Source organism: Rousettus aegyptiacus, unplaced genomic scaffold (genome assembly GCF_014176215.1).
Source record: "Rousettus aegyptiacus isolate mRouAeg1 unplaced genomic scaffold, mRouAeg1.p scaffold_m13_p_4, whole genome shotgun sequence".
NCBI lineage: Eukaryota > Metazoa > Chordata > Mammalia > Chiroptera > Pteropodidae > Rousettus > Rousettus aegyptiacus.
In genome coordinates this window covers 52815926-52842001 of record NW_023416307.1, presented here as the reverse complement: position 1 = coordinate 52842001, position 26076 = coordinate 52815926, and the positions used below count along the sequence as shown (strand labels likewise).

The following is a 26076-nucleotide window of genomic DNA, read 5'->3' as shown; positions in this document are numbered from 1 at the left end:
AGCTAAGAGTGCGAGCCCTGAACCCCCTCCCTGCCCCCATACCACTCTCTAATTGTGCAAGCTTATACAAGCCACTTCCTTCTCTGGGTCTCAATTTTCTTATCTATAAAATGTTCTAAAAAAAAAAAAAAGTAATATCTATATAATGGGAGATTATGAGGGTCAAATAAGTTAGTAAGTGCTCAGTGCTATGCCTGGCACATGGTAAGTGCATCGTAAATGGTAGGAATTGGCAATGTTGTCCTATCTTTAGGCTAGGCATCTCAGAGAGACAGATTCCCATCAGACCGAACATTCCCCAAGGGGAAGGATACAAAGCTTCCTCTCTCTTCTTCATGCCCAGGGCCCTGGTATGCAAAAGAAACAGAGATTCTGTTCCCCAAAGACAGCCCACCCCACACCAGGCAGGCTGTCAGGACACCTCCAAACCCACACGGGACCCCATATGAAAAGAGGAGTCCCCCCCACTGACCCCCAGTGACTACCTTCACTCAGCCACTCCCCAGCCCTAGATGGAGGTGGAGGGAGATCACAAAGCCCTCCACACCTGACCCTCCAGCCCCCACCTGCCAATGAGGTAGCTTCCTGCAAGCTTTTCACTCCAGGGGCCTGGAGATGTCAGAATTCACATAAACTCTGAATTAATTAACAGAGGCAGAAAGAAGTACCAGATTACCCCTTCCCAAGGAGGGTGGGGCCGGACATGGGGGCAGCAGCAAGTGGGAGTGTGTGGGCACATCGGGGTGCCCAAGGCTCTGCCCTCTGCACTCCACTAGGGAAGAGATCGCGCCGCCCCACCCTGCACCCAACTGCAACTGGGTCCTCCCACCAGCCTGCCCAGCCACTGCGCGCTGCCCCCAGGCCTGAGTTGTCCCTTGTAGGCTAATTACAATAGGGGCGTGGAGACTAGTGGGAGTCTCGGAGTTGGCAGCTCAGTTTGCAGTGAGTAAATGCCCCACAGTTCACTCCAGGGCCAGGCTCGGTCCTTCTCCCCAGCTCTCACCAAAACGGCTGGTTGGCGCCACCTTTCACACACTCTCCCATGCCTCTCTCAGGCCTCTTTCCCCCACCTCCGCAGAGCAGAGCCTCCAGCATCCGCCCACGCAAGCCCCTTCCTGCCCCACAGCTGAACCTAGAGGAGACCCATGGGGAAGTGGGGTGCAGTGTTCCACATCTTTTCATTCCCTTAAGAGAAACCAGGTCTGTTCTTTAAATCCAGGCTCAGTTTTAGGATGATTTTCCCTTTACTTTCAGAAGATACAGAGCAAAAGTAAAGAACAAAAAGATTGTGGGAAAGGCAGGCTGGAACCAACCTTACAGACCAGGACGTGGCAGAGAAAGGCCTCACCCATATGCCATTGCTTCTTCCAAGAGAAGCGAAGAGCATCACCAGGGGCCACAGACCCCCCACACCCACGGAGGACACCACTTCAGACCCAGAAGGAGCTCTCCCATAGATCTGTTTACCAGTGAAATCACCCCTGAGGCTTCAGAGGGAAAAGCTCACAGACCTTTAGATCTTTAAATCAGCCCCATGGATGAAGGTCAGGTGGGAAAAGCAGGAACAGCAACACCTCACATGGAGATGTCAGATGGTGACTAACTGGCTTTTCTAGGCCATTGTCACCAATGCTGGAGAAATATTCCACTTTAAAAATAAATGTAAAGCGGAATCCAAAATTAACTCTCCCCAGATAACCCCTTTCCAAAAAAGACCACATCGTAATCCACATGTGGCCATTCGGGGAAGATTTAACCCGAAGACATCTTCCTGTCCTGGACGGAGATGCTTGCCAGGCCTCAGTCCTATGCACCTGGTGCTTCTCAATCTTCTCAGTCCTCAGGTGGACCCCAGTTTCATGTGCTTCTCACAGCTCTCCCAGAGTGCAAGGGCTGCAGCATGATCCTTAACGCGTCCTGCCCTGATCCGAAAGTGGACAGGAAATCCTCTCAGGGTGCAAGCACCATTTCTCCATCTCCATCACTTTTTCTTACCCTCTTAGTCTGTGCCATGCAAGCTGCTAACAATAAGTGCTTATGAGGAGTCGCTAACTGTACAATCCCTTGGTTTCGTGTGCTTAAGAGTCAAAGAAAAAGTAACAGTGACGATAGTGCTGGACTAACATTGCTATTTACCTGCTGTGTAACTTTGAGCGACTTCATTCAACCATCCAACAGATATTTATTAAGCATCTACTACACTGTTCTAGTTTACACGCTAGTCAGAGAGAGACTCACACAGAATTATGAACACTGCTGAAGGTGGGAAGGGGCCACAGGTGTTTGTACAATTTCTCGCCATTCAAAAGTGATACGCCACATAAAAGAGAAGAGGGAAGAGTTAACACTGATCAATAGGCATTTGTTTGCAGCTAACAGACCGTCAGGAATGTCCAGTAAGATTTGCTGCTCTGCTGAGACAGCTCAGTGGAGCACACGATGTAGCTGTCATTTTCTAAAATATTCTTGCAGCTCTAGCACTGCACTAAGCCATTTATCGAGTCATGTTTGGGGCTAATTGCTGGTGATAAGAGCAACATAAATATACTGAGCCACGGCCGTGCCTGACAAGATTTCATACACCAACCACCAACCAAATTTCCTTCCCCTATTACACGCCTGCAATAATTTTTAGTAGTCATCACTCTTTACTGAATCACCACAATAAACCCTTCCGATATAGACAACTTGCCTTTCAATACAGCTATAAATCAGATTCGGCATCATCCACATGATCCCTCTGCCGATGAAGGGAGGAGGCTCAGGGCAGGAGTTCTCGACCCAGGTACACATTAGCATCCCCGGGAGCATTGCAAAATGCTGATCCCCAGGCCCACTCGGGTAAGCCTGGATGTCAAGGTTACGTAAAAACTCCTACATGTGCCTTCACTTCCCACATCTTAAGCTCTATTGGGTTACTTGGGGTTAACTCACCCAGAAAGTTAAGCCCGAGCCCTGAGCATTTAAGGCAAAGCACTGAGGCTGACATATGCACTGTAATACATGGCGATCAGCTGTAAGAAAGTTTATAGCACCCTGTAAGAATTGCTATGTCATGGGATTACTTGGGAAAGAATGAAGAATACTTTTTGGAATTTGTGTATTTATATTCATGGTTATTGTTCTTACAGTTGAACCTGCCTCCTGGAGTCAGAACTCCCTGTGGAACCTAAGGATGGGAACCATCTGCCTTCTTCACATAGTCCTGGGAGAGTAGGGATCAAAAAGTCCGTAACATTCAGTAAATATTTGGGTATTTAAACAGGTTAGTCCTCGGCCCTCAGAGGGCTGATAGTCAAGTAGAAAGACCAACAGATAAACCCACCGAGATAAAAAGAAGAGAACGTTTCTAATTTAGGTTCACAGCACCAGAAGTCACAAAGGCAGGGCCCCTGGAGGGCCGCAAGCCTACCCTGATCACTGCGAGTGCAGCTGTGGCTCCTCTCCCTCGGCAGCCTCTTCGGCTGAGATGTCAGGGCCAAGGCACTTCCGAGCAGATACTGCTGACTGGGAGCCAGTTAGGGAACGGATGGATCCCTCAGGGAAAGGGACTTGGCCAGAGGAAGACCGGAGGGAGACTTGGGCATGTTAAGTGAACAGATACACAGCCTTCCCATTCCCAAAAGAAAATGTGAAAATAAAATCTCAAAAATCCAGAGAGATGAGGCTTGCACCCTGAAAGGGGTTCCTTCCTGTCCACTCTGAGGTTATCTTCGGATCAGGGCAAAAAGAAAAAAACTGGCAGACAGGCCGGAGTTCATTTTCCTTTAGTTTTCTTAAGAAAAGTGAGAGGGACAGAAGTGGACTTGAAACAGAACTAAAGGCTGTCTGGGGTACCTTTTAGGGGGGTGATGGTTCTGGGAAGCTCAGTTTAAAACACATCCTAGAAACGTGCTAGTAAGCACTAAACTGCATATCTGCTGGATGCTACTCGGCAGAAGGACCCCGCATCTGACCGTCGGGATGTACCAAGAAGTGAACCTGTGTGTCCCCAGCAGCCTCCTCCTTTCCCTCTTCTGATCCACTTATGCCGCCATCACTGGATGTAAGGCAGACTCACCTCCCCGCCCCCCAGAGCTAAGCTATCCTAGCGTCACTTCCGACCCCTCTTCTAGGTCTCAGTCCCTACTAACATACCCATAAAAACTAGTCAGGGGCTCTTTAGAGGTAAACATCTGCTCCCAGGTGCCCCCTGCAAACTTCAGCACTGCCTTCCCTTGTAGCATCTCTGCAGGCTCAGGAAATGACAAGTCATTTAATGCCCATCTGAGCCAGATATCATGAGGGAAGGAAGGCCATCACAAATTAAAAACTATGCATTCCAAAACCAAACTGAGACGACTGCTCAGGAGCAGCTGTGCCTTCTACAGCTTCTGCAGGCACCATGGGGCAGACCCAGGGCGGGGCCCACTGTGAAAACAGCACTGGATTTAGAGCCGGAGATCTGCATTTATATGCAGCTCCTTGGCTAACTAGCTGTGTGACAGAAATGAGGTCACTCAACCTCTCTGGACCTCTGCTTCCTCTTCTCCAAAGCACTATCGGCAACAGATCTGTAACAGCACCCTCCCATGCATTAACTTGTTTGGGGTACCCAACAACAGATCCTGTCAGTCAGGAACCTAATATCCCCAGTTCACAGAGAGGAAACTGACTGGGAGAGCAAGGAAATTCAGCCAGGATCATAGAACCAGGGTTTTCCCCTGGGGCCCTGGGCAGCAAAGCCAATGTCTGCCCCCATCTTTAACCCATCACCTCCTCAGAGCTGTCATGAAAAGCAAATGAGATCACACCCAATAAAGTCCTTTGTCATCTATAAAACGCTAATCAATGTGAAAGTGTTTGAGGCTTTTGGCTGATATTTGAGCCACTATCTAGGAGACAAAAGGCCACACATTTTTTCAGAAGCGAAAATTCAAAAAATATATATTTTTTTGTTTTAAAATTTCACATCATTCTGCTAGTCCAGCAACCGTTCTACTAGTGACAAACATATGTTATCAAATGGGAGTGAAGGTCCAAGGCAGGACCAGGGCTCCAAGGCTGCCACAGAGTACTGTGCTTGCTGTACGTTTGCTCCGATAGAGAGCCCGCCCGCTCCCTGGTATTGGAGTCAAACCTGGGTGACAATGCCTCCTTCCCCACTCTCAATGTGGATTTACCCCAGAAAAAGATCCTGAGGCAAGGATTTGAGTATACAAGTGGTTTATCTGGGAGGTGACCCCAGGAAATATTAGAAAGGAAGTGGAGAAGTGAAACAAGGAAGGGAAGAGAATTAAAAAAAAAAAAAGTTTTCAAGCCTGTTACCACCGTGAATATCCAACCAGAGCTGAAGCCCTCTGCAGGCCTGGAAACCAACCTAAAACACATGTCTCAGACTTAGACTCGCCCCACCTCAGGAGCAAGGTTAGCAGGGGTGTTTATCTAACAGCACCCAACAGTCATTGGTTGAGAGCTGCTCTGGGGGTGGAAACTCCCCAGCACTTTGACCAATTCCCTGAGCAGACAGGACTCAGGACCAGAGAAAGCCCTCGGGTGCTGAGGGCTGGAAGTCCGGCTGGCAAGAGTAGAAAAGTACATACAGGGAATATGGGCAGGCATTGAACCACCTGCCTGCTCACTAGCTGTGTGACCTTGGAGAAGTTGCTTACCTTCTCTTATCCCAGTTTCCACAGCCCTGAAATGGAGATAAAAATGTCTTTTTCATAGGGTCAATATTAAAATTGAATGAGGTCATATACGTAAGGGAATAGACTAGTCTTGCAGTAAAGACACAATATACACTCGTTGTCTTTAATCAATACCCTTTTTGAGTTTCCTTCTTTTGGGGAGCGGGGATGGGAAGGAAACAAAGAAAATTTGGGGTTGGAGGAGGATCTGAAATGGCCCATTGCTACTTCCTTGCTGGCAACTATGAACTCAGTGCCTGAGGCAAAAGCTATAGGAAGACATTCAATGGGCCCCGGACCCACCAAAGGTCATCATACAGAAGCCCAACCTGCTCCAAAATCTGATGACAGCAGAAAAACCCCAACAGAACATGAAACTAGATAAAGAAAGCAACTCCCTGGCCCCTTCCAACCCTGTCATTTTACTTCATAAAAGATTTTGGACCAAGTTATGAAATGAGACTTTAGAACAGGCAGCGAGCCAACGCAGGCTGGAGGGAGGAAAGCCCCCAATCAAACACCCTCATCTCGACTACTCCGCCTAGGCCTGCTCCAGAGGCAGAGGGCTGGACCCTGGGAAACTTCGAGGCTCATCCCAGCCCTGCAGCAGTGTGTCCTCAAGTGAGTCTGAACAAACTCTGATTTCCCCTCTTATGTTCCTTGGAAAACTGCTTCTGGGGGTCAAATATGTTTGATATGGGCATCATGTAATCTTTCCCTCTTATAAAATTTTACATACTGAAAGCTGTAAAGTCATACAGAAAGAATTCTGTATGTTTTTAACCCAGTATTTCCTAAACTTATTTGACACAGAACCAAATATGTATACATGTGAAAGTTCTATTAACATCTGTCCAAAAGACACTTAGCGGGACAGTCTGGGCTAGAGGCAGTCCCGGGAGCTGGGACCCAGGTGGAATCATCTTGGAACCCTCAGGGCCTAGCACAGTGCCTGGAACACAGCAGGCACCTAATAAATGGTTGTTGTCTGAATGAATGAAGAGAAGGCGAAAGAATCACTTAATAATGGTTTTCAAATCTGTGAAGTGATATAGTATGTGCGGTGCCAGGCAACAACTCTGTTTCCAGGAAGGCACATGTTTTAAATGGCAGCGGGAGGGATTTGGGAAGCCCTGCTCAGAGTTTAGGATTACAATCCACGAAAATAGGCTTCCAAGCAGAGCTACATCGCTTCCTTCTGTGGAGGTGTTGGTCTAGCACTTCGGCACAGCCGAGAGTCTGCATGCAGCTGTCCACCCACTCTGCCACCCATTCACTCCACTCATTCACTCAAACAAACCCCCAATGAGTGCCTACTATGTGCCAAGGCACTGAGGTTGGCACTAGGTCCCTCGGGACCCCTTCCAAAAGCCAGCTGGGACTGCATGAGCTGTGTGATAAAGTCCAGGGAGCCCGTGGGGGAGGAGAGACAGCACTGAAGTGTGAGGTCAAGAAGCCTCAAGCACAGGAGCAGCAGCTCCTAACCCTCCCAGAGCAAGAGGGCGTGGGGTGGGGGTGGGGCTGACTTCATGCTGACCCAGGAGGCTGGCCAGGGCTGAAGAATAAAGCCTCTACTGTCTCCCTGTGTTTGTCTATCCCCTTTTGTTGTGACTATATCCCATTGTTCCCAGATAGCGCCCCTGCCCCCACTTCCAAGCTCTTTCCCCTCCCCCCACACTCACAGCTCCAACCTCCACCTTCCTTTCCTTCCAACGTTTCCTCTTTCAAACCATCTCCCGATCCCCTACCTCCAGCCTCACTCTTCCACCCCCGGTTCTCCTCATTGTATACCGTCCATTCTAGACCGGGGGTACCCTCAATGTTTTTCACATCTACTTACCAGATAAATGATGAATAAACCAGGACTCAAACTGAGTTCCATCTTTCTGCTCAACCCACACTACCACCACCAATGGTGAACCACAGACCGCTTGGTCTCAAACAGGAGGGTGGGATGGGAATGGCTGGGAGGAGGTATGAGGGGAGAATATGAGTCCAGGTCTGGGTCATCCTTCCCACCCTATTCCACCATTGCCAGTCACTTCCAGATTCGCATTCTTGCATCAGTACACACTTCCACCTGCACATCTCTCAATAGATCTGCAAGTCAGCAGTGATTTTGCTTCCTTTAAACAGAGGCTGAGATGGGCATGATGATAGGGCACCCCCAAAAGACTGTAGAAGGCATCCATGCTGTTGCGAGATACTAAACCACACGATTCTAGGATTGGGTGTGACCTGAGCGGTTATCCCGGCCAATGGTGCCAAACCTAAGACTTGGTCATCAAGATCAACCAGAGAGCTTGGAACACTAGATCCAAGCTGTTTAAAATATAGATCCATTTCTGGGTCTCACCCCCAGACCTCTGGAAGAAGAACCTTCCATTTCCTCGATAACAAGCTTGGCAGACGGTCATCCGGCCTCCACTTGAACACCTCCACTGACACAGCTGGCTACCCCAGGAGGCATCGGGTTTGGTGGCTGCAACCCCAACAGCTAGAAAGGTATTTCCTAGCTGGAGCTGAAATCTGTCAACTATTCCCACCCATTTCCCCCAACACTGACTCCCCTTGGTAGCAACCGAAAATAAATTTAGTTCTCTTTCTTATATCTGAAAACAAGGATCCCAGCAATAATGCCTAGATGGCCTCTTTCGATTTTCTTACCTGGCTACAGTCTGCTCTCCTCCCAGCTAAATATCCCTCATTCTTTCAAATATTCTCTCAGAAGTCAAGGTTTCCAGTACCCCCACCAAACTGGTCACTTTCCTCTAAATTCTAGAATCAAGCAGAGTATTTCAGAGGGGCTTCAATCCTCCTATACACTCGATATGCCTGAAAACCTAACCAAGACCCCACTGGTCTTTCCCAACAGCCAGCCCAGATGCGGGCTCACATTAAACTCATGGTCCATAACAAGAAACCCCCAGATTTTGTTCACAATGTTGTAAAGAGAAATCTTCCCTGTCTTGCATGTGGACATTGCCTTGAGAAGGGAGAGAGGGAAGTAGGGCTTTCTGATCGTCTTCATGAAGTTCTACATTTGGGAGAGAAACCAAATGCTGATCCTGCCCTCCATTAGCTAGCTACTCCCATCTGATAAGCAATGGATGAAAAAAGGATATGCATATGCTAAACCATAACTTATGTAACTGTACCCAGGGGATTTACGGGTGCATATCGAAGCTCCCGGAGGAAACTGTTTCCATTCCCAATGCAGGCTCTCCTCCAGGGAAGTAAATGACCATGATCTGGACTCACTACAGATAAAGTTAACTGAGGTGCCGAGCAGGCAGCCACGACTGCAAGTCACCCAGCAAGAGGCTGGCAGAATAACAAGGAGGCTCCCACCTGGGGTGGGTCCTCCTTCCCCCAACACCCACCCCATATCCTACGGGGACCCAGGTGGGAGTTCCACTTGCACCCCTCAGGAGAAGAGGAGGCCGGGTCCGGCACAGGCCAGAGCCCCGCTATTGCCGCCAGTGCACCCTCTGACAGAGTGATTCTTGGCCACGGCCCACCTGCACAGGAAAGCTTCCGTCCAAGTCTTTTAAGCTGATTTTTAAAACTCTTCTCTGAGGCTGGGCAGGTTTCTGTGACAGGGTTTAAGACATCTCGTCTCTGTTCTCTTTATAGAGGAATGTGAGCGCACTGTTCCGTGTTCCACAGCACGCAGACCTCCTGCTCTTGCTCCAGATCAAAACTTAGATTGAATTATTAACAGTGGACATTCCTGCAAATACAGCAGCCGATCGATCGGTCTGCTCCTGGGTTGGGGCTCTGCCATTCCTGAAGTCCTCCCCTCAGGAATCGAAGCACTCCTAGGATTTAGGAAACAACCCTCTATCTAGAAGACCCCCCGGCTCAGCCCCTACCCTCAGAATTCTGCTCCCCTCCAAGCACCCCCTTCCCACTGCATAGAGGAGGCAACGTAATCGAAAACAAGTAGCAAAAATAATTGGTAAATACAATTAGCCTTGAGGCAAGAGGAACAGACAGACCCTCCTCGCCCTAACCACAGTGTCAACGCCCCACCCCTGCTGTGCAGCTGGAGTTCGCTAAGGCCAGCTTTCTCCAGTCTAGAAAAGTGGGTGCTAGCGGAAGTAATTGATGGCAGGCGATTCCAGCTCCCAGCCATTGTAATGGAAGCGTGTCCTCCTCCACACCACCCGGGCAGTTAGTGAGGCAGTGGCTGCCAGCAGCACATAAGGGACAGCCACAGTGACACACCAGACAGGCCTCTGGGCCAAGTTCCAGAGTGAGGAGGCAGCTTTTCAGTGGGGCTCGCTGGGTGGCTAAGTGCGAGAGTAGCAGGAAGGGTTTCTGAAAGGGAAGGGTGGGACTCCTTGGGGTCAGGGAGCTGAGCGCTCAAGCCTAGCCTCCAGTCTCATTATGGAAAGGGAGGCGTGTGTATCCAGGGTACTTCCCTGAGGAGCCAGAGGTCAAGATCAGAAGGGCTATCAAGGCCCAGAATCAGTAAGGCAAATGGCCAAAGGAAGTCAGCCACCAGCTAAGTGATAAACAGGACAGAATTGCAATGATCTCCTTTCAAAGTCAACACAAAGGCTTCTCTGGGCTCACCTCCATCACCTGGGCCAGCCCACAAGACAGATAGACACACACACATCTGAATGCACATAGACACACCGGAGTCAGCCCACATGACAGATACACACGTGCGCACATGCACACACGCACACACACACTCATGCACCCGCCCGTTGGCAGCCACAGCGGTCGGTCCCCACCCCCTCCCATCCCCAGTCTCCTGGCTACAGACACTCACACGTGCTCACAGTCACAGAACATCACCCACACAGCGCCTGTGCCTTTCTGGTATCTGAACAACTGGTGACAGTTGCGGGTTCAAACAGGCACAGGGATGAAATACAGGAAATCACTGAGATTCGCCAATGGGGTTAGAGGGAAAGAGAAGAAGAAGGTGAAGATAGGCTGGGTGGGGGATGGGCTGTCCACACTGCAAAGGCGACTCTAACAGCCCTCCCAGGCTCATGGGGACTCACACGGGTACAAGATCATCTCCTCAGAAACCACATCAGATAGGTTTAGTGTGGCTGCAGAATAATACCCTACATTGAACAGGACTCTCTACTTTTCAAAGAGCTCTTCCATCCATCATCACCTCCTACGGTAACACTGGACAACAATCTCCTTGGCCAAATGACTACCTGCTGTCAGGGGCCCCAAAGATATTTCTCCAAAATAATTTTTAATAGCTAAGCATATGTAATAGTTGCGTGAACGTGCTTGTTTGTGTGTGAGCACGGGCAGAGCCTTTATGTAGCAGAGTGGGATACAGTCAAACAAAAATGAAATTGCCATGGCAACAGGCTCCGGCATCATCGCAGCCTATTAACACAAGTGAGGAATGTGTTTGGCAGATGCTCAAGTGTTATTTATGGTATGGGTGTAGCATAGGGACTTGTAACAGGCAAGAAGGAGAAAAAAAAACAACCCAGTGACGCTCCTACTGTACCCCACTGAGGAGACGACAGTGAGACAAGAGCACAGAAGGAGACGCTGAGAGGCTGCAGATGGGGAGTAAGAGATGGGGAAGGGGAGCAGGCAGGCACGCAGAGGAGAGGAGAGGAGAGGAGAGGAGAGGAGAGGAGAGGAGAGGAGAGGGGAGGGGAGGGGAGGGGAGGAGAGGTGGGTAGAGAGCAACAGGGGACTGGAGAGCGAGGGGAGAGAAAGAGCAGAGGGGGAGGGGAGCGGATACCAGGAGAAGAGCTAGAGCCAGAGAAGTCACTAAAGGAAGAAACATCATCCCCCAAAGAGGACTGCCTCACCTTGCCTCTCTGTTCTCTCTTGAGCAAAAGCCATCAGAAGGCACTGGTTGAGAAACCAAATGTTTCTTCTCCTAATGGGAGCAAAAGGCAGAGTCTCAAACATAAGAGAGACTGGAGAAGAGTAAAGTACCCAGGTCAGATACTGACATTAAGGACCCGAGCCATGGGAGCGAAGGGGGACAGCCTCACAGGAGAAGTGAAAAAATGCCAATACAGTTTCCTAAGGACCTACTATGTGCCTGAGGAGGGGATTTCCCAAAGCCCCAACATTAGAAACCATGCACTGCTGCCCCATTTCCCTCGACCTGTATCTTCATCAAAGAAAAGAACAAGTATCTAATCCAAGTCATCCACAAATGCCTGCTGCTCTGAGGTAACCTAGAGGTTAATGCTAGCCTGTCACATTAATATTTCCCCACCATCCAGCAGGATTTGCTCAAGAAATACAAATTTTATATCAGACAGAATCAGAAAGGTTAATCAAATACAAACAAAAAAGATAACAGTTTTTTCTGAAGCCAAAGAGAAACAATGTTTGCATTCCCTAGTCATAGACCATTCCTAACAAGCTCTGCTGTACTCAACAGAGATCTTGAGAAGTTAAGTGTAAATCTACCCAAAACCCTACAGCCAAACAAAGCGGGTAAAAGAAGCTGGGGGTTGGGGGCTGGTGGAGGTGGGGAGAGTAGTGGGAATTGCCTGAGAAACTAGAAGGGGAGTCAGACAGACACTGTGGCTGCAATGGCATTTTCATGCTAAGATGGAGCTGGAGCACCCCGCGTTCAGAAATCCTTTCCTGGGATCTGACTCCAACCTCCTGCAATCATACATAGGATTGTTAGGGCCGTAATCAGACCCTGTGTTCCAAGTCTGGTTTAGAAAATACCCTGAACCATTCTGGAAATCTCTGCTGCTCTGTGTGGATGACATGCCCTTCCCACCCACCCAAGCCAGGAACAACCCCAAAAGAAATAACACCCATATGAGAATGAGGATCCTTAGGTGGAAGGAGCGGAAACCTTTATTAGCACTAACAATAGCAGTTAACTTTTTTTAACTGCCACCTCTCGATAGGTTTCTCTCTCAAATTCAAAACTGATCTCTAAAGATTTTTCTTTTCTGATCCCAGATCAGAAAAACTTTCTCAGCATCCACAACCCCACCTACTCCACTCATCGGAACCCAACCAAATTGGTAACAGTTATTAAATCCCTATTAAGTACCCTGCACTGTGCTAGACAAGAGAAAGAGAGAGAGAGAGAGGACAGAAAGAAAAACAAGTATAATTCAGAATTCCTGAGTCCCAAGGGCTCACACTGGACGGGGAGCAAAACCAATGGACCCTGGAGAATTAGTAAGTGCTCCACTGTATGGCTCTGACTCCATTCTTACCATGCAGTAGAGGGAGAAGCCAATATGTCTGGAATGGAAGGAGAGGGCTCCTTGTAGGAGGTGAGGTTTGGTATAGGAGGTTGGAAGTGGAAGTGGCGTAACGCCATAATCTTCTCATTCTCTAGAAAAGGAGCCTGGGGTCACAGGTCCCCTCCTTCCCAGTCATAGCACCTTGGAGGTGCAGCTAGAGCCCAGAGCCCTGAAATGCACACTGGTGCTATTCCCTGTGTGAGACTCAGGGGGCAGAGAAGAGCCCCTCAAGAAAGAGGTCATCCTCAACCGGCTCAAAGACTAAGAAAGGCATTAGAGGCGGAAGGGAGGAAGTCAATAACAATGGAATACAGTTAAGAAGTTCTATAGAGGAGGCAAATGCCCACAGAAGGGTGCAATGGGCCCATGGTCAAAAGACAAGCCTGCAGCAAGGGCCCAATTGACTCTCTTCCAGGGGAGCTACATGCAATGGATGAGGTCCGTGGAGTCACAGACAAGACGACTGTTAAAAGGAGAAAGTGTGCTTGTCAGAGGGGCGGGTCTCACCGCTCTTCCAGAAACCTTTGGTAGAGTCACCTGTTAAAAGTTTTATTTCCTCCTGAGGCCACCATTCCAGGTTCACCCAACCAGTCCCATCAAGGAATAAAAAGCCCCCACCACAAGCAAGAACCAGGAGCACCCACGTGAAGGGGGTCACAAAGGCCAGCACTAGTTTTCTCCTCAAGCCAGGAAAGGAACTGCCACCACACACGATTCAGAGGCTCCTTCCCACCTTTGCAGAAGGCAGCTTTTGGTTTGGGGCACTTTTGTAAAATGGAACAAACTTGGTGGTCCTCCCCCAATTCAGAGATAGCTCCAGCTCCCAAACTCCCAGTATCAGGCAACTGGCAGGGTTTTCCTCCCTTCTTAAGACTGGGTAAGGGCCACCCAGGGTCTCCCCTCCCTGGAGCTCTATCCAGGACTTGGTTAACAAACCAGCAGTGACTCTCAAGAAGAAGCTGCTACAGGGTCCAGTCACTTTTGTCATGGGCCTTTTATACACAGGGACAGAAGCACGGGAAGAGAAGGGGGCCTTTCCACACAATTTTTATTCCAACCGTCCTTTCTCTTTCTCATCTCCACAATAATGGCTACGGTTTACTGCTTATTTTCTAAGGGGCCAGGAGCATTATATATACTGCATGGGCACTCTTTCAGTAAATAAGGATGCCAGGGCTCAGAGTGAGTTAAGAAACTCAAAGACACCACTACAGCTGGCACAGCAATGTCTCTCTGTCTCTTTTCACCACTTTAAGGGGGAGGGCGGGCCGCTTCTCTTTGGAGTCAGGCCGAAGCTTGCCTGCCCCACAATCCAACCCCTGTGGCCAGGTGAGCCCCTACCTGTTTGAGCAGGAACTGGTCCTGGGCGTTGGTTCGCAGGGCGATGGCCAGGTGGAGGGCAGACAGGAGCACCCCGCTGAGTACTGCGGCCCGCATGCGCACGGGTAGCAGCGTGTAGATGGTGTAGATGAAGAACACCGTCCACCAGATGCCCTCGGAGGCGCTTCGTGGCTGGGGCAGCAGCAGGCCCACCACCTGGACGACCAGCACCACCGCGATGAGCGCGTAGCAGGCCAGGCCCATGTGGTCCTGGTGAAAGGCGGCGCGGTTGCAGAGCACGGCCATGACAAGGATCACGCCCACAGCGGCCGCCAGCACCACCAGGTAGGGCAGCTGGAGCGGGGGCCGCGCCGCGTGGAAGGCCAACATGACGAGGCACACGAGCACTAGCACGGCCATGAGCATGGTCAGGCTGCTCTGGTTCAGGCGGAAGAAGTAGCGCTGGTACAGCCGCTCCAGCTTGTCCGACGGGAACTTCTTGGAGCGGAATATCTGCAGTAGTGCGAGGCAGCAGGAGCCCAGAGACAGCACCGGGCCGGGGCCCGCGCCCGAGCCCGCCAAGCTGCCGCCATCCGCGGAGCCCCCGTCGCCCTCGACGGCGCCGGCCTCCAGCTCGTCGACCCCGCGGCCCTTGCCCCGCCGCTCCTCCAGACCCAGCTCCACCGAGCGGGGGCGCACCTCGGTCCCGCCGGCTGCGGCCGCCGCGGCCGCCGAGCCGCCACCGCCGCCCGCAGGGGGCGCCCGGGTGCTGCCCCCGCCAGCCGCGCCCCGCCGCTGCCGGCGGCTGCCGCGTCCGCAGTCGTCGCCGCCGCGCTCCTGCCAGGCTGACTTAGAGCGGAAGCTGAAGCCAAAGCCCCCGGCCAGGGGGTCGTCGCCACTCAGCGGAGGGTCGTCGTCGTCGTCGCTGCGCCAGCGGCTGGCCAGGCGCTGCTGCTGCTGCGGGGTCACCGCCCCCCCGGGTCTCTTGGTGGAGCCGCGGGCCGAACCGCCGGGGGCGTGGGGGTAGCCATTGGCGCGGGCATCTGCCTCTCCCCACGCGGAGCGGTGTTCCGGGCCTCCCCGGGACGCTGGCGCCGCCGCTGTCTGCGCCGCGTAGCCCGGGGGGCTCACGCTTTTGGAGCCGGACATCCCCCCCTCGGCCTCGTCGTCTTCCTCCTCCCCCGGAGGCCGGGCCGGGGGTCTCCAAGGGGAGGGCGGACGGCCGAGCAGGGGGACCAAGCTGGGGTCACACGTCGGGGGCGGCCCGGGGCCCTGCGCAGCAGCGGGGCATCTTGGCACCCCCGTCCTGAGCGGAGAAAGAGGGCAGCAGGAGGGCGAGCGGGGAGGCAGGCACAGCCCCGAGGTGAGAAGTGGCTCAGAATCCGCGTCAGGAGTCCCAGGTCCTAGATGGAGTTGGCTCCGAGCTGGGGCAGCGGGGCACTGACGGGTCGAGCTGCTGCTCCGCGCGCAGAGGGACGTCCGGACTCTTGGCTCGCGTCGAGCACTACAAGGACCGGAGTTGCGGACGAGGCGGGACGGAGAGGTGCCCTTGCAGGCGGCGCCTCCCCGGGGCTGGCAATGCCCGGGAGCGGCGCTCGCAGCTTATGCCTTAGCGAAGCCCAGCGGCACACGCGGCGAGGCAGCAGCTAGGGCGACTCGGCGGGGGTCCCGGTGTGGACACCGAGCGGGTGCCCTTTCCTCGCGGCGGACTGGGAGCGACTGGGAGGTGCGAGCGCCAGCCAGCATTATTTTCTTACGAGGGGTGGGGAGGTGGGATGGGGGGGTGGAGAGGACGGGGGAGGGGGCGGCAGGCGGAGCAATAGCTCCGGAGCCCTGAGGGGTGGGTCCTGGAGCCCAGGGGGCCGTCGTCCGCATCCCCCACCTCCCGCGGCGAGAGTGGGAGCGTGGCCCCCGCGAAAGCCCAGCCGAGCCTTCAGCGCGTCCGCACAGGGGGCGGGGGCGAGGACCGGCTCCTGCGGCGCGGCCCTTCCCCTCTCGCCTCCCCCTTCCTCCAAAACGGAGCGGGGCTGGCCCGGGCCCGCCGATCCAAGAGGGCTGTCGCGCCGGCTCCACAAGCCCCAGGCTCCTCGCCGCCGGCTGCGGGCCCACCGCGGCCGGGCGCAGAAGGACTAGGCGGAGGGCGGAATCCGGCGCTGCGCCGCCGCCTTTCTGCCCCAACGCAGGCAGGCTTCTCCCGGGGAGCACGGCATCCAGAGACCGAAGGTCGGGGCTCAGATGCAGCCGACGGACAGGGGCCCCCCCAAGGGCGGCTGCGCCCCGGGGACGCTCCTGGGGGGCCCGCGGGAGCCGGGCTCAGGACGCGCCATGCACGCCTCGGGCCCTGCGCCGCTCCGGCCGCTCGCGCCGCTCCTCCCTTCTCGCCCGCTTGCCGCCGCTGCCGCCGCCGCGGGAGCGCCCTCCGCATCCCCTCCTCCCGCCGCCTCCCCGCCCCCCGCGCCGCTCCGGCCTCAGCTCACAGCGGCTTGCTGCCGCCTCCGCCCCTGGCCTGGCGGCGGCCGCGGCCCCAGCCCCGGCGCCCCGCGGGCATCCTCAGGCGAGGCTCCTGGGGCCGCAGAGGTCCCAGCTCCTCTTCCTCACCTCAAATTCTCGTTGCGCCCCCTCCCTCGCTGGCGTCTGGAGCTGCGTCCAGCCCGCGGTCCCTTCGCCCGACCTGGGCTGCGTACGGCCCTCCCCCGCCCCCTGCTTGGGTTTTTGCGCCCCTAGTCCTAGTTCCCCTCTTTTGTATCCCCCTTTAATCCCCCTCCCCCCATTCAACCCAACTTCAGCCCAGCACTGCGCCCCCCTTCTCTGGCCCGGCTCGATTGGCCGCTTCCTGAGCTGTCAGACTTCAGTCCGGCGCTGTTATTGGGCGATTCCGTGGCCTGGCGGCTGTGCCAAAGGAGGGCACACAAGGCGGGGGGCACCCTGGCAGCGACTGCCGCAGGGAGCCAGAGACCACAGCCCCTGGAGGGTACAGAGGGGCCTGAGAACCAGACGCGGAAATGGACGGGGGAGATGGAGAGACTGAGGATCTCTGAGGTGCGGAAAGAAAATGACGGAAAAGATGGAGATGCAGTGGGTGAGGCCAGTGCAGCCAGGGCGGGGCGGACTGGACCGCTTTGGTGGGTAGTTACCGAGCCGGAGCCCCACCGACAACACTAGGAACACCTGGCGTTTTTGAAGAGCTCTTCTCGCCAGTTCATGTGTTTTTTTTTTTTCTTTTTTCTTTTTTTAATCTCATTCGAATCCCTTCAATCACCCTGGGATGTGACAGGGGACAGGGCCTGTGTGGTTATTCCCAGTTTATAGATGTGGAAACTGAGGTTCGGAGAGCTTAATCAATGTACCATGGTTCACACAGGTCTCCTAACTTGGCAACCAAAAGATCTTTCGTCAGCTCCAGGCTGCCTCCCTACCCAGCAAGGTGTTATCGGGAAGGATGCACTAGAGCAAAGGGGAGCCTCGGCTTGAAGGAGGCTGGGGGTTGAGGGGCAGGCAGAGAATGACCAGATACTCCTGCACAGCACCAGCAACAAAGAGGCAGGAGTGGAGAGAAGGACTTTACTATGGGTCAAGGAGGACCTGGACCTGTGGAGTGAACTACCTACCCAATTCCCCTTACCCCTAGCTGTCCTGCTGGAAGTTCTGGCAGTGTAAACACTGAGAGTGGAGGAAGCACACCTCTACCCACAAGAAGAAGAAACAAACTTCACTTTACTGTCTTCATCCTGCAGCTCTCTCTGCTGACAGAAGCTTAGAGATCTGAGTGAGCTTCCCTTTCACTCTATGCCGGTCATATTTTTGCGGATTGGAAGATAAACTTTGCCAGAGTTAAAAATTTGGAGGAGAAAAATTCCAAGAGATCTGAAAAAACTAACCCTTGAGTATTCTAGCCTTTGGGTAATCCATGATTAGCTAAGTTATGAAAAGCACCATGAATTTAGTCAACAAACATTCACATAGCACCCCATATATGCAAAGCACTGTGCTAGGTGCTACAGGGGATAGAGAGGTGACCTAGCTCTGGCTACAGTCAGGAGGGAGACCAGGTAGCCACGAACTCCAATTCAGTGTACAATTCAGTTGGTGTTCAACAGATGTCCAAACAAACCAGTTAAGGGGTTCAGAGAGAAGAGGCATTAATTCCAACTGTGAAGGCCAAAAAAATTCTAGAGGTCGAATCTGGGGCTAACAGAGAAAGATATGAATAAGAAGAAAGGGAAGATGGACTAATATTTATTAAGCAAATACTTCATATCTATAAATATTTTATTGTCATATAGCCATTTTGAGGAAGATGTTATTTTCCCCACTATAAAGATGAGAGAACTGAGACTTAGAGAATCAAAAAGGTTGCCCAAGGCTCACAATTGGTAGCAGAATAGAATCTAAGTTCAGCCTGTTTGTACCCTACCATGTAGTCATGTAGCAAATATGATATTTGGAGGAGAGACACTCAGGACAGGCAATCGCATAGACAGAGGCTAGATGTATCAAAGTGAGCTCTCTCTAGGTCATTCCCTTTAATTTATTCAAATTTTTAAAATAACCATTAGCATATAATAAAAGCCATGTATTAACCAAAAAGGAAAAACACGTTTATAATCAATCATACCACTTAGAATCATTAACATCTCAATTTTTCTTAAACAAAAATGAGACTATTACTCTACTAGCAGTTTTAGAATCTGTTCTTTTCTGCTTAGTAAAAACTGCGGATGTTTTTCCAAGTCAGTGAAGCATTCATCTATAATCTGTTTTATTGTCTGAATGGAATTCCATTGCATGAATATAGCATAATTTATTTAACCAATCCCCTACTGTTGGACATTTCTCACTGTCATGGCTGTTTATAAAAAGTTTCCACTCTTTTACTGTTATAAACAGCATTTTTGTAGCTATATCTTCACACACATCTCTAATTATATCCTTAGGAGGAATTCCTACAAGTAGAACTGCTGGGTCAAGATAAACACATTTTTTTTTCTCTAGATTATTTCTGAAATCTGTATCTTCAGCCCCTGACTCCCTTCCCAGTTCCAAGCTTCCCCTGTCCACTGGAGAGCTCACTATGGATGCTCCTCGGTACCAACCACCTCCCCAGATTCAATTTTTCTGAAACTAAAGCCACCTCCCAACAAGCTTGCTCCTCCCTTTGTTTTCTCTCCACTGATGGAATCACCATTTCCTCAAACTCCCTGATCCCTCTCCTCTCCTATCCAGTTTCCAGAATCCTGCCTCTTTGCCTTTGTCTTTTTACATTTGTCCCTTCTTCCACATTCTCTGGCTACTACCTGTATCCAGGTCTTCTCCTCCTTTCCTGGACAATTACCAACTCTCCTTCCTTTTCCCTCCTTGCGCTCTAATCTGTCCTCTCCTTTGTCCCCATCTGATTGTGGATGTTGCACACTCTACTGAAAACTGTCTACAAAACAGCGTTTTCCTACCACGCTAGCTTTCACTGTTCACCACTTTCCCTGCATCATCCATCCATCCCACCCTAAACTACTTTACGCCTCTGCAGAGATTACCCTCTCCCCACCTCACCACACACACACACTAAGCAAATTTATAGCACCTCTGTGAAGTCCTCTCTAATGCTCTTCCCCTCCTCCAAGCTGTTAGGCACTCCCCCTCAGCTCCCGGCACACCTTGCTTCTTATCTCTGTTATAGCATTTGTCACATTGTATTTTCTTAACTTGTTTTCTGAACTGTCTCCACCATCTGCATAACTCCTTGAGGGCAGAGTTGGTATCTTACTCATTCTAGTGCCCAATGCTTAGTCTGGTGCCTGGCACAGAGGAGATGCCCGGTAGTTGTTTGTTGGATAAACATATAGTACATTTGGGAAATAGCAGAATGGAGTCTGAGGCATGTGAAGGTCAAGGGACTGGCAACCATGGATGAAGATGGAAACGTGAGTTGGTCTCTTATACACTGTGTGGAGGAAAGAGGGCTTCAGTTTAAAGACAATGAGGAGTCCCTGAATTTGGGAACAGGAGTGTCTTGGTCCGTTACATATTGGGAGTCAAACTCTGGCAGTGATGTAACTAGACTGGAAAAGCAAGATGCAAGAGTGTAGGGGACCAATCAAAGCTATTGCAGAGCAGATGTAGATTGAGCCCAAAAGTGACCTTACGATGGGAGTGATGCCATTGGCTGGAGTACACCTGTGGAGGACCCACCAGGAAATCCCTGTGCAGAGGAGTCTTTGAGGTCAGAAGAACACAAGAAATGGTGGGGTTACAGGAATAAAAGGCAGAAGTTTAGAAGACCAAGGCCAGGACATGCACCTGGCTATTGTCATCAGATAGGGGCTGACACAAGGACCAGCTCAGGCTACTCTGAAATGAATACTTGATTTGCAGAGGTCAGGTGAGCACACACCCCAAGATAGAGAAGACCCTTTGGGAGATCTGCAGAAACCCTTCCCCCTCACGCCATCTTTCCCCTGTGTCTGTTACCTTCAGGACTTCATTTTTTTACTCGCCAGTCTTTTTAGAAAAATATTTCTGTTTTGGAAATTAGAATATTAAAATTTTAGAATATTTAGAAATATTTGAAGAAGTAGGTATCAGTAATATCTCCCTACCTAAAAATACCTTCCCCCATACTGCTTAAAATTCCACCATGAGATAGTCATGGTTTTGAATGGCAGTAATTCCCTGAAAATGAATACAGAGAATATAGACAGAAAGTAGATTAGTGGTTGTGTAGCCTTGGGGAGAAAGAAGAATGGAGAGTTATGGCTAATAGGTACAAGATTTCTTTTTGGGGTCATCAAAATGTTCTAAAATTAGATTATGGTGATGATTGTACAACTAAATAAGTATACTAAAAACCATTGAATCGTATTGAATACTGGCTGAACTTTATGGTATGTAAATAATATTCCAATAAACTGGTTGGAAAAATTAATGCAGATACTGCTGAGGAATTGAAAGATTTATGCCAAAACTCTCAGTTATCAAGTCATTGTGAATGAGTTTAATCCACAGGCTTCCTCCCTCTAATGCCCAGCTAAGGTGGGGGGCACTACAAGAATGGATGCTTACTGTGTAGGAGCAAGGATGAGTTAGGGAGCCGGAAAGAGAGAACACTTGGGATCTCTGAGTACTTTCCAAGGCGAATGGAACTAGAAAAGGGCACAGGTGCCCAGGAACAGGAAGAGGGCAGAAATGAAAGCCACTTAGAAATTAGGGGTCAAAAATAAACTTTGCCCACTTCCCAGCAGAGCTCTGCCCTATGATAAGTTGTTCACAAGGAATTAAAGAACTCTAAGAACCCTAGGCCCCTTTTAGGGTGCGAATCTTAAAGATTATCCCATTCTCCAAAGTGTGTCAATGTCTCCTGGACATTCGCATTTTGAGAGTAAGCCCCATGCTTCAAACTAGATGATTTACTTTTTCTACAAAAAAAAAAAAAAAAAACAATTTATTGTTATCTCTAAGTCAGAGGGTAGCTAACAGGATGGAGCATTGAGTGTCTTGAGGGTGGGTCATCCATGGACGCTTGGGGCCCAGCAGCCATTGGGCACAGATGGCTGCAGCCCCTAGGAGCTACCGGCTACTCTAGCCCATCCCCCACCAAGAGCTCTGAGGGGAAAGCAAAGTCCTCTCACCCTTGCTGTCTGGTCTCCTTGGCTTGGAAATCAAGGATATTAAGAAGTTTGCAGTTGGCCATAGGGAACCAGGCCCTAGATTTTCCCAGATCCTACACTTGTCACTAAACCTTAGGGCTCAGGAAACAGGAAATACAGTATTCAAAGAGCTCAGATTGCAGTTGATGTGGAAATGGCTGATAATAGCTCAATCTGTCACTCTCCCAGGTGCTGACATTTGCATTTTAATGGAGGCGGTTAATGCCTTCAGCTAAAGGAGTGACTAATATGTGCTTTCAATTGCTGCTGGAGGTGAATGGGAGACCCTTTGCAGCCCAGGGCCTTTAAATGCCCTCTAGTCACAACAAAAGATCGCACCTGACTAGTAGATTCGACTCTAATGCCCACATTCCATGCATTATCTTTCTTCCTGTTCTTGACTTTGCTTTTTCTTGCACTTTCTCTTGATTCTTTTTTTTCCTGAAAGTCTGGGAACATCTCCATAAATCATTTATTCTTTCAACACTCATAACTGATTACTCATCTGAAGCATAAAACTATGCTGGGCACAACTGAGTGGGGAGAGCCCAAAAAGTATACCAGCAGGATGCCACCCCCAAGAAGCCCAAGGTGAGGAAATCACAAAGCTAGCTAGAGATCAGCACGGTGTTAGCAGAGATGGGCCACACAGCTTATGCCGAGCACTTCTTGAACACTCCAAGCAAGAGGCTGTGAACTAATAGGAGAAAAGTATTCTTACACACTAGGGGAGCAAGAAAGGCCTCTGGGAGAGGTAAGAAGGGGCCTTAAAGTATACACAGAAGTCGGATATACAAATACTAGATGGAGTATGGGGAGTTAAATATTCCTCTAGCCACAAAAGATCACATATTGTATGTGAAATGTCCAAAAGAGGTAAATCTATAGAAACAGAAAATAGAAGAGTGGTTGCCTAGAGCTGAGGGGTATGGATAGGGGATGGGGAAAAACTACTAATGAGTACAACAGGGCGGTGAAAACTGTTCTAAGACTGTGCTGATGATGGTTCTGCAAACCTGTAAATATACTAAAAACTAGTGAATTACGTACTTTAAATGGATAAACTGTATGGAATGTAAGTTATAGCTCAAAAAAGATATTAAAAAGTGGGGAAAAGGTGAGGTCCAAAAAGACATTTCTTTGGCAACTCTGCTTCATAGTTACAGGAGGATTACCCTAATTTCAAGTTCCTAGTTTTTTCCTGTGTGAAAGTCCATTTTTAAGGTGAAAATTTTTCAAGGACCCCAACAGGGTATATATGTACCTTGAGTTAATAAAATACATAATGATAAAAAGCTAGTATAAATTTAGTAATTTATTTAAATGAATTAATACATTATTAATCCCAGGAGCATCCACACGTTAGAAAAGTGGTTCAGTATTTGTAGAAGGGGCATGTTTATAACACCTACAGACTGGGTTTACTGGCTCTCTTTTAAGATCTCCTTGTTCCTTTGGAGTCCTCAGCCCACAGGTTTAGGATTCTGGCGTATGCTCTACCAAGGTGTGCTTATTTCAGTTTCTACAACAGGTGGAAAATGTGATGCAACATTCAGCTCACGACGTTTCTGCCTCTTCAGCTGCTCAGCCAAAATGGCGCCCTTTCTCCTCCCAAACCAATGGGCTGAGAGCAGATCCAGCACGGAAGACAGCCAGAGCCACACCGGTTAGCAGACTCTTGTCTCTAGCAAATGTAATCAAAGGCAGCAGCAAGTAAGTGCCTATTAATTTTTCATTAGAAAAAGTCAAAGGCAACTTTCTTGGAAGGCAGCATCATTGAACTTCAACTTTGGTAGTTAAAGCCAAGCTTTCACCCCACCGTGTATATACCCTCTTCCGTGAGCACATGTGCGCGCGTGCGCGCGCGCGCGCGCACACACACACACACACACACATTTGGTGAGTTCGCAATCTTTATTGATTGATCATAGGAGAGAAAAAGTCAGAGGCCAGCACCCATGTGGCTACCTGCACATGTACTTAATTATGTATATGGACCTTATACAATATATTATGTCTCCTCAAACTGTGTTTACATACCATTTTTATAGTTTGAACCCCATTTTAGATGCCCCTAGAGAGATTACTATTCAAAGCTCTGTATGGTGAATCCTTTTATAGAGAAAACACAGTCCTCAAAGCCGTGTTTTACAAGCCAGAGGCTATGTGGTAAGGTAAGAAGAGGGGAGTTGGAACTGGGGGGATGATCAGCCCCTAAGAGCTGTCTCCTTATTGGCAGACGGGTCCCACTGAACTGGCATCGTGCATCAAGTAGCTCACCTCTTTTCTTTCCTCCTTGAGCCTCCTTCCTAAGGTGTCCCACCTGACAAGAAAAGTCTTTCCACTCAGCACAGGGAAGAATCAAGGAGATGATCGCTAGGCTTGGAGTCAGAATGCCTGGAGGTTCCACACCAGCTCTACTACTTTCTGGCTGTGTGGTGTCTGACGAGTCACTTCACATCTCTGAAGTGCAGTCCCCAGTGAGGATAACAATGCTCTCCTACCCTGCTTGATGATTTGTTTTGAGAATCCAGACAATGATGTGAAATTTCTTTTCAAAATATTCACCCTTACTTAAAATGGGAGTCATTCTTAATAATAGCAAATTAATAAATTTGTTTTTAATAAATCTAGATGTTCGTTTAAGAGAATAGCATGGAATGAGGTGCAACGCTGGGACTAAGGCTCTTGCATACATTTATAGATGATTGTGATAAATATTTTTATGCCTATGCTGTGTGTGTACCAGCGCTTCTAGTAGTCTGGGAGATCTGCTCTTTCATCTCCGCTGTATTCAAAGCAGGGCCCCCAGGGCCATGCAGATATGTTCTCTGTTCTCAAAGACAGCCAGCTCCTCTTTCAGGATTCCGCCGGACTGCAGCCTGTCTGCCATGCAGGCTGGAGAGCTGCGCCCTCCTACAGGCGTGGGTGGCGATTAGAGTGGCCCGTGAGGACTTCGAGTGATGCTGAGTGTCGTTTCTTCTCTCAGTAACCACTGTTTGGCCTTGGAGTGGTCTTGTCCAGTCTCTGTGCCACCGACTTTGAATCTGTAATCAGGGATGGCAAGCCAAGCCCCGTTAGAGAGCATGCTGGGGCTGGCTGACCTTCCCCAAGCCAGAATAATCTCTCTCCCTGGCAACAGGCAGAGGCACCAAGGGACAATGACAGATTGTGAAATACTGGGGCTGGACTTTCTAGAATTACTTAAAAAAGAGAAAACAGTGACAATACCTTGCATTCATACAGTGCTTTTAAAAAGAGAGAAAGAAGTCTTTAAAAACTATGCAAGGAGTAGGCAGATTTGTAATTGTCTTATAGAGAGCAAACCAGGTGGGTAAGAAATGTATTGTCTTATCTTACCCACTCAATGACATTGAGACTGTTAGGAGGAATATTTCTTTTTTCTCCACAGATGGGGATACAAAGGAAGAAAGGAGTGACTTGCTCAGTATCTTACAGCAGTAGAGGCAGAATTTGAACTGACTTTCTTGACTTTTTTTTTTTTTTTTTTTGGTCAACCCCAAGCAGGCAGAGAGGATGAAGAAGTTAAAATAACCTAACTTTGTCCACCTGAGATTCTGGCATGTAGACACCTTTTCCTGAGTCAGATTTTGTACTTGGTCCTCTGAGGCAGGCAGGAATATGCTCCTGTTTATGGGTCTGAAACCAATGAGGCAGTGTATGGGTGTGGCACGAGAAAAACTGTCATTCTCTCTCAAGGTACCTATTTCAGGTGAAGGCATGAAGATCCTTAAACAAGGCAGGACAAGACTCAACAGATAGAGATGGATGGGGCTGCTTCTGTTGCCAAGGGAGTTGCAATAGTATTTGAAGATTTAAAGAAAGAGTCAGCAAACTCTGGCCAGTGGGTCAGTTGCAACCACTGTCTGTTTTTACAAATAAAGTTTTATCGAAATCCAGCCGCACTCATTTCTTTATTGTGTCAGTCTGCTTTTGCACTACAGTTGAGTAACTATGACAAAGATCTAATGACTCCCAAAACCTAAAATCTTTACTATTCGATCCTTTAAGAAAGAGTTTGTTGACTCATGCCTCAGACCATACACACCAAAATTAACTCAAAATTTATCAAAGACCTAAATGTAAAACCTAAAACTATAAGAAGAGTACAGAGGAGAAAATCTTTGTGACACCGAGTTACAAAGATTTCTTTGATATGACACCGAAAGTACAATTCATTATTTTTCCAATTAT

General features: G+C 49.8%; 1 protein-coding gene and 1 long non-coding RNA gene across 3 annotated transcripts in view; one reads left to right on the top strand and one right to left on the bottom strand.

Moving 5' to 3' along the window:
* The window catches only part of ADCY5 (adenylate cyclase 5), a 137906-nt gene extending 121985 nt beyond the window's left edge, over positions 1 to 15921 (bottom strand). Inside the window, exon 1 of one of the 2 annotated variants that reach the window (XM_036218900.1) lies at positions 14243 to 15921. In XM_036218900.1, coding sequence (XP_036074793.1) covers positions 14243 to 15370 — 1128 coding nt within the window. In that variant the 5' untranslated portion in view covers positions 15371 to 15921. The remainder of the gene's footprint in view (positions 1 to 14242) is intronic. The other variant, XM_016159360.2, reaches the window with a different exon arrangement.
* LOC107518039 lies at positions 15839 to 25775 on the top strand. Its single transcript, XR_001598707.2, has 3 exons — positions 15839 to 15947; positions 23393 to 23574; positions 25274 to 25775. It is a non-coding gene; the product is annotated as an uncharacterized LOC107518039 (long non-coding RNA).
* Positions 25776 to 26076: the final 301 nt, after the last annotated feature.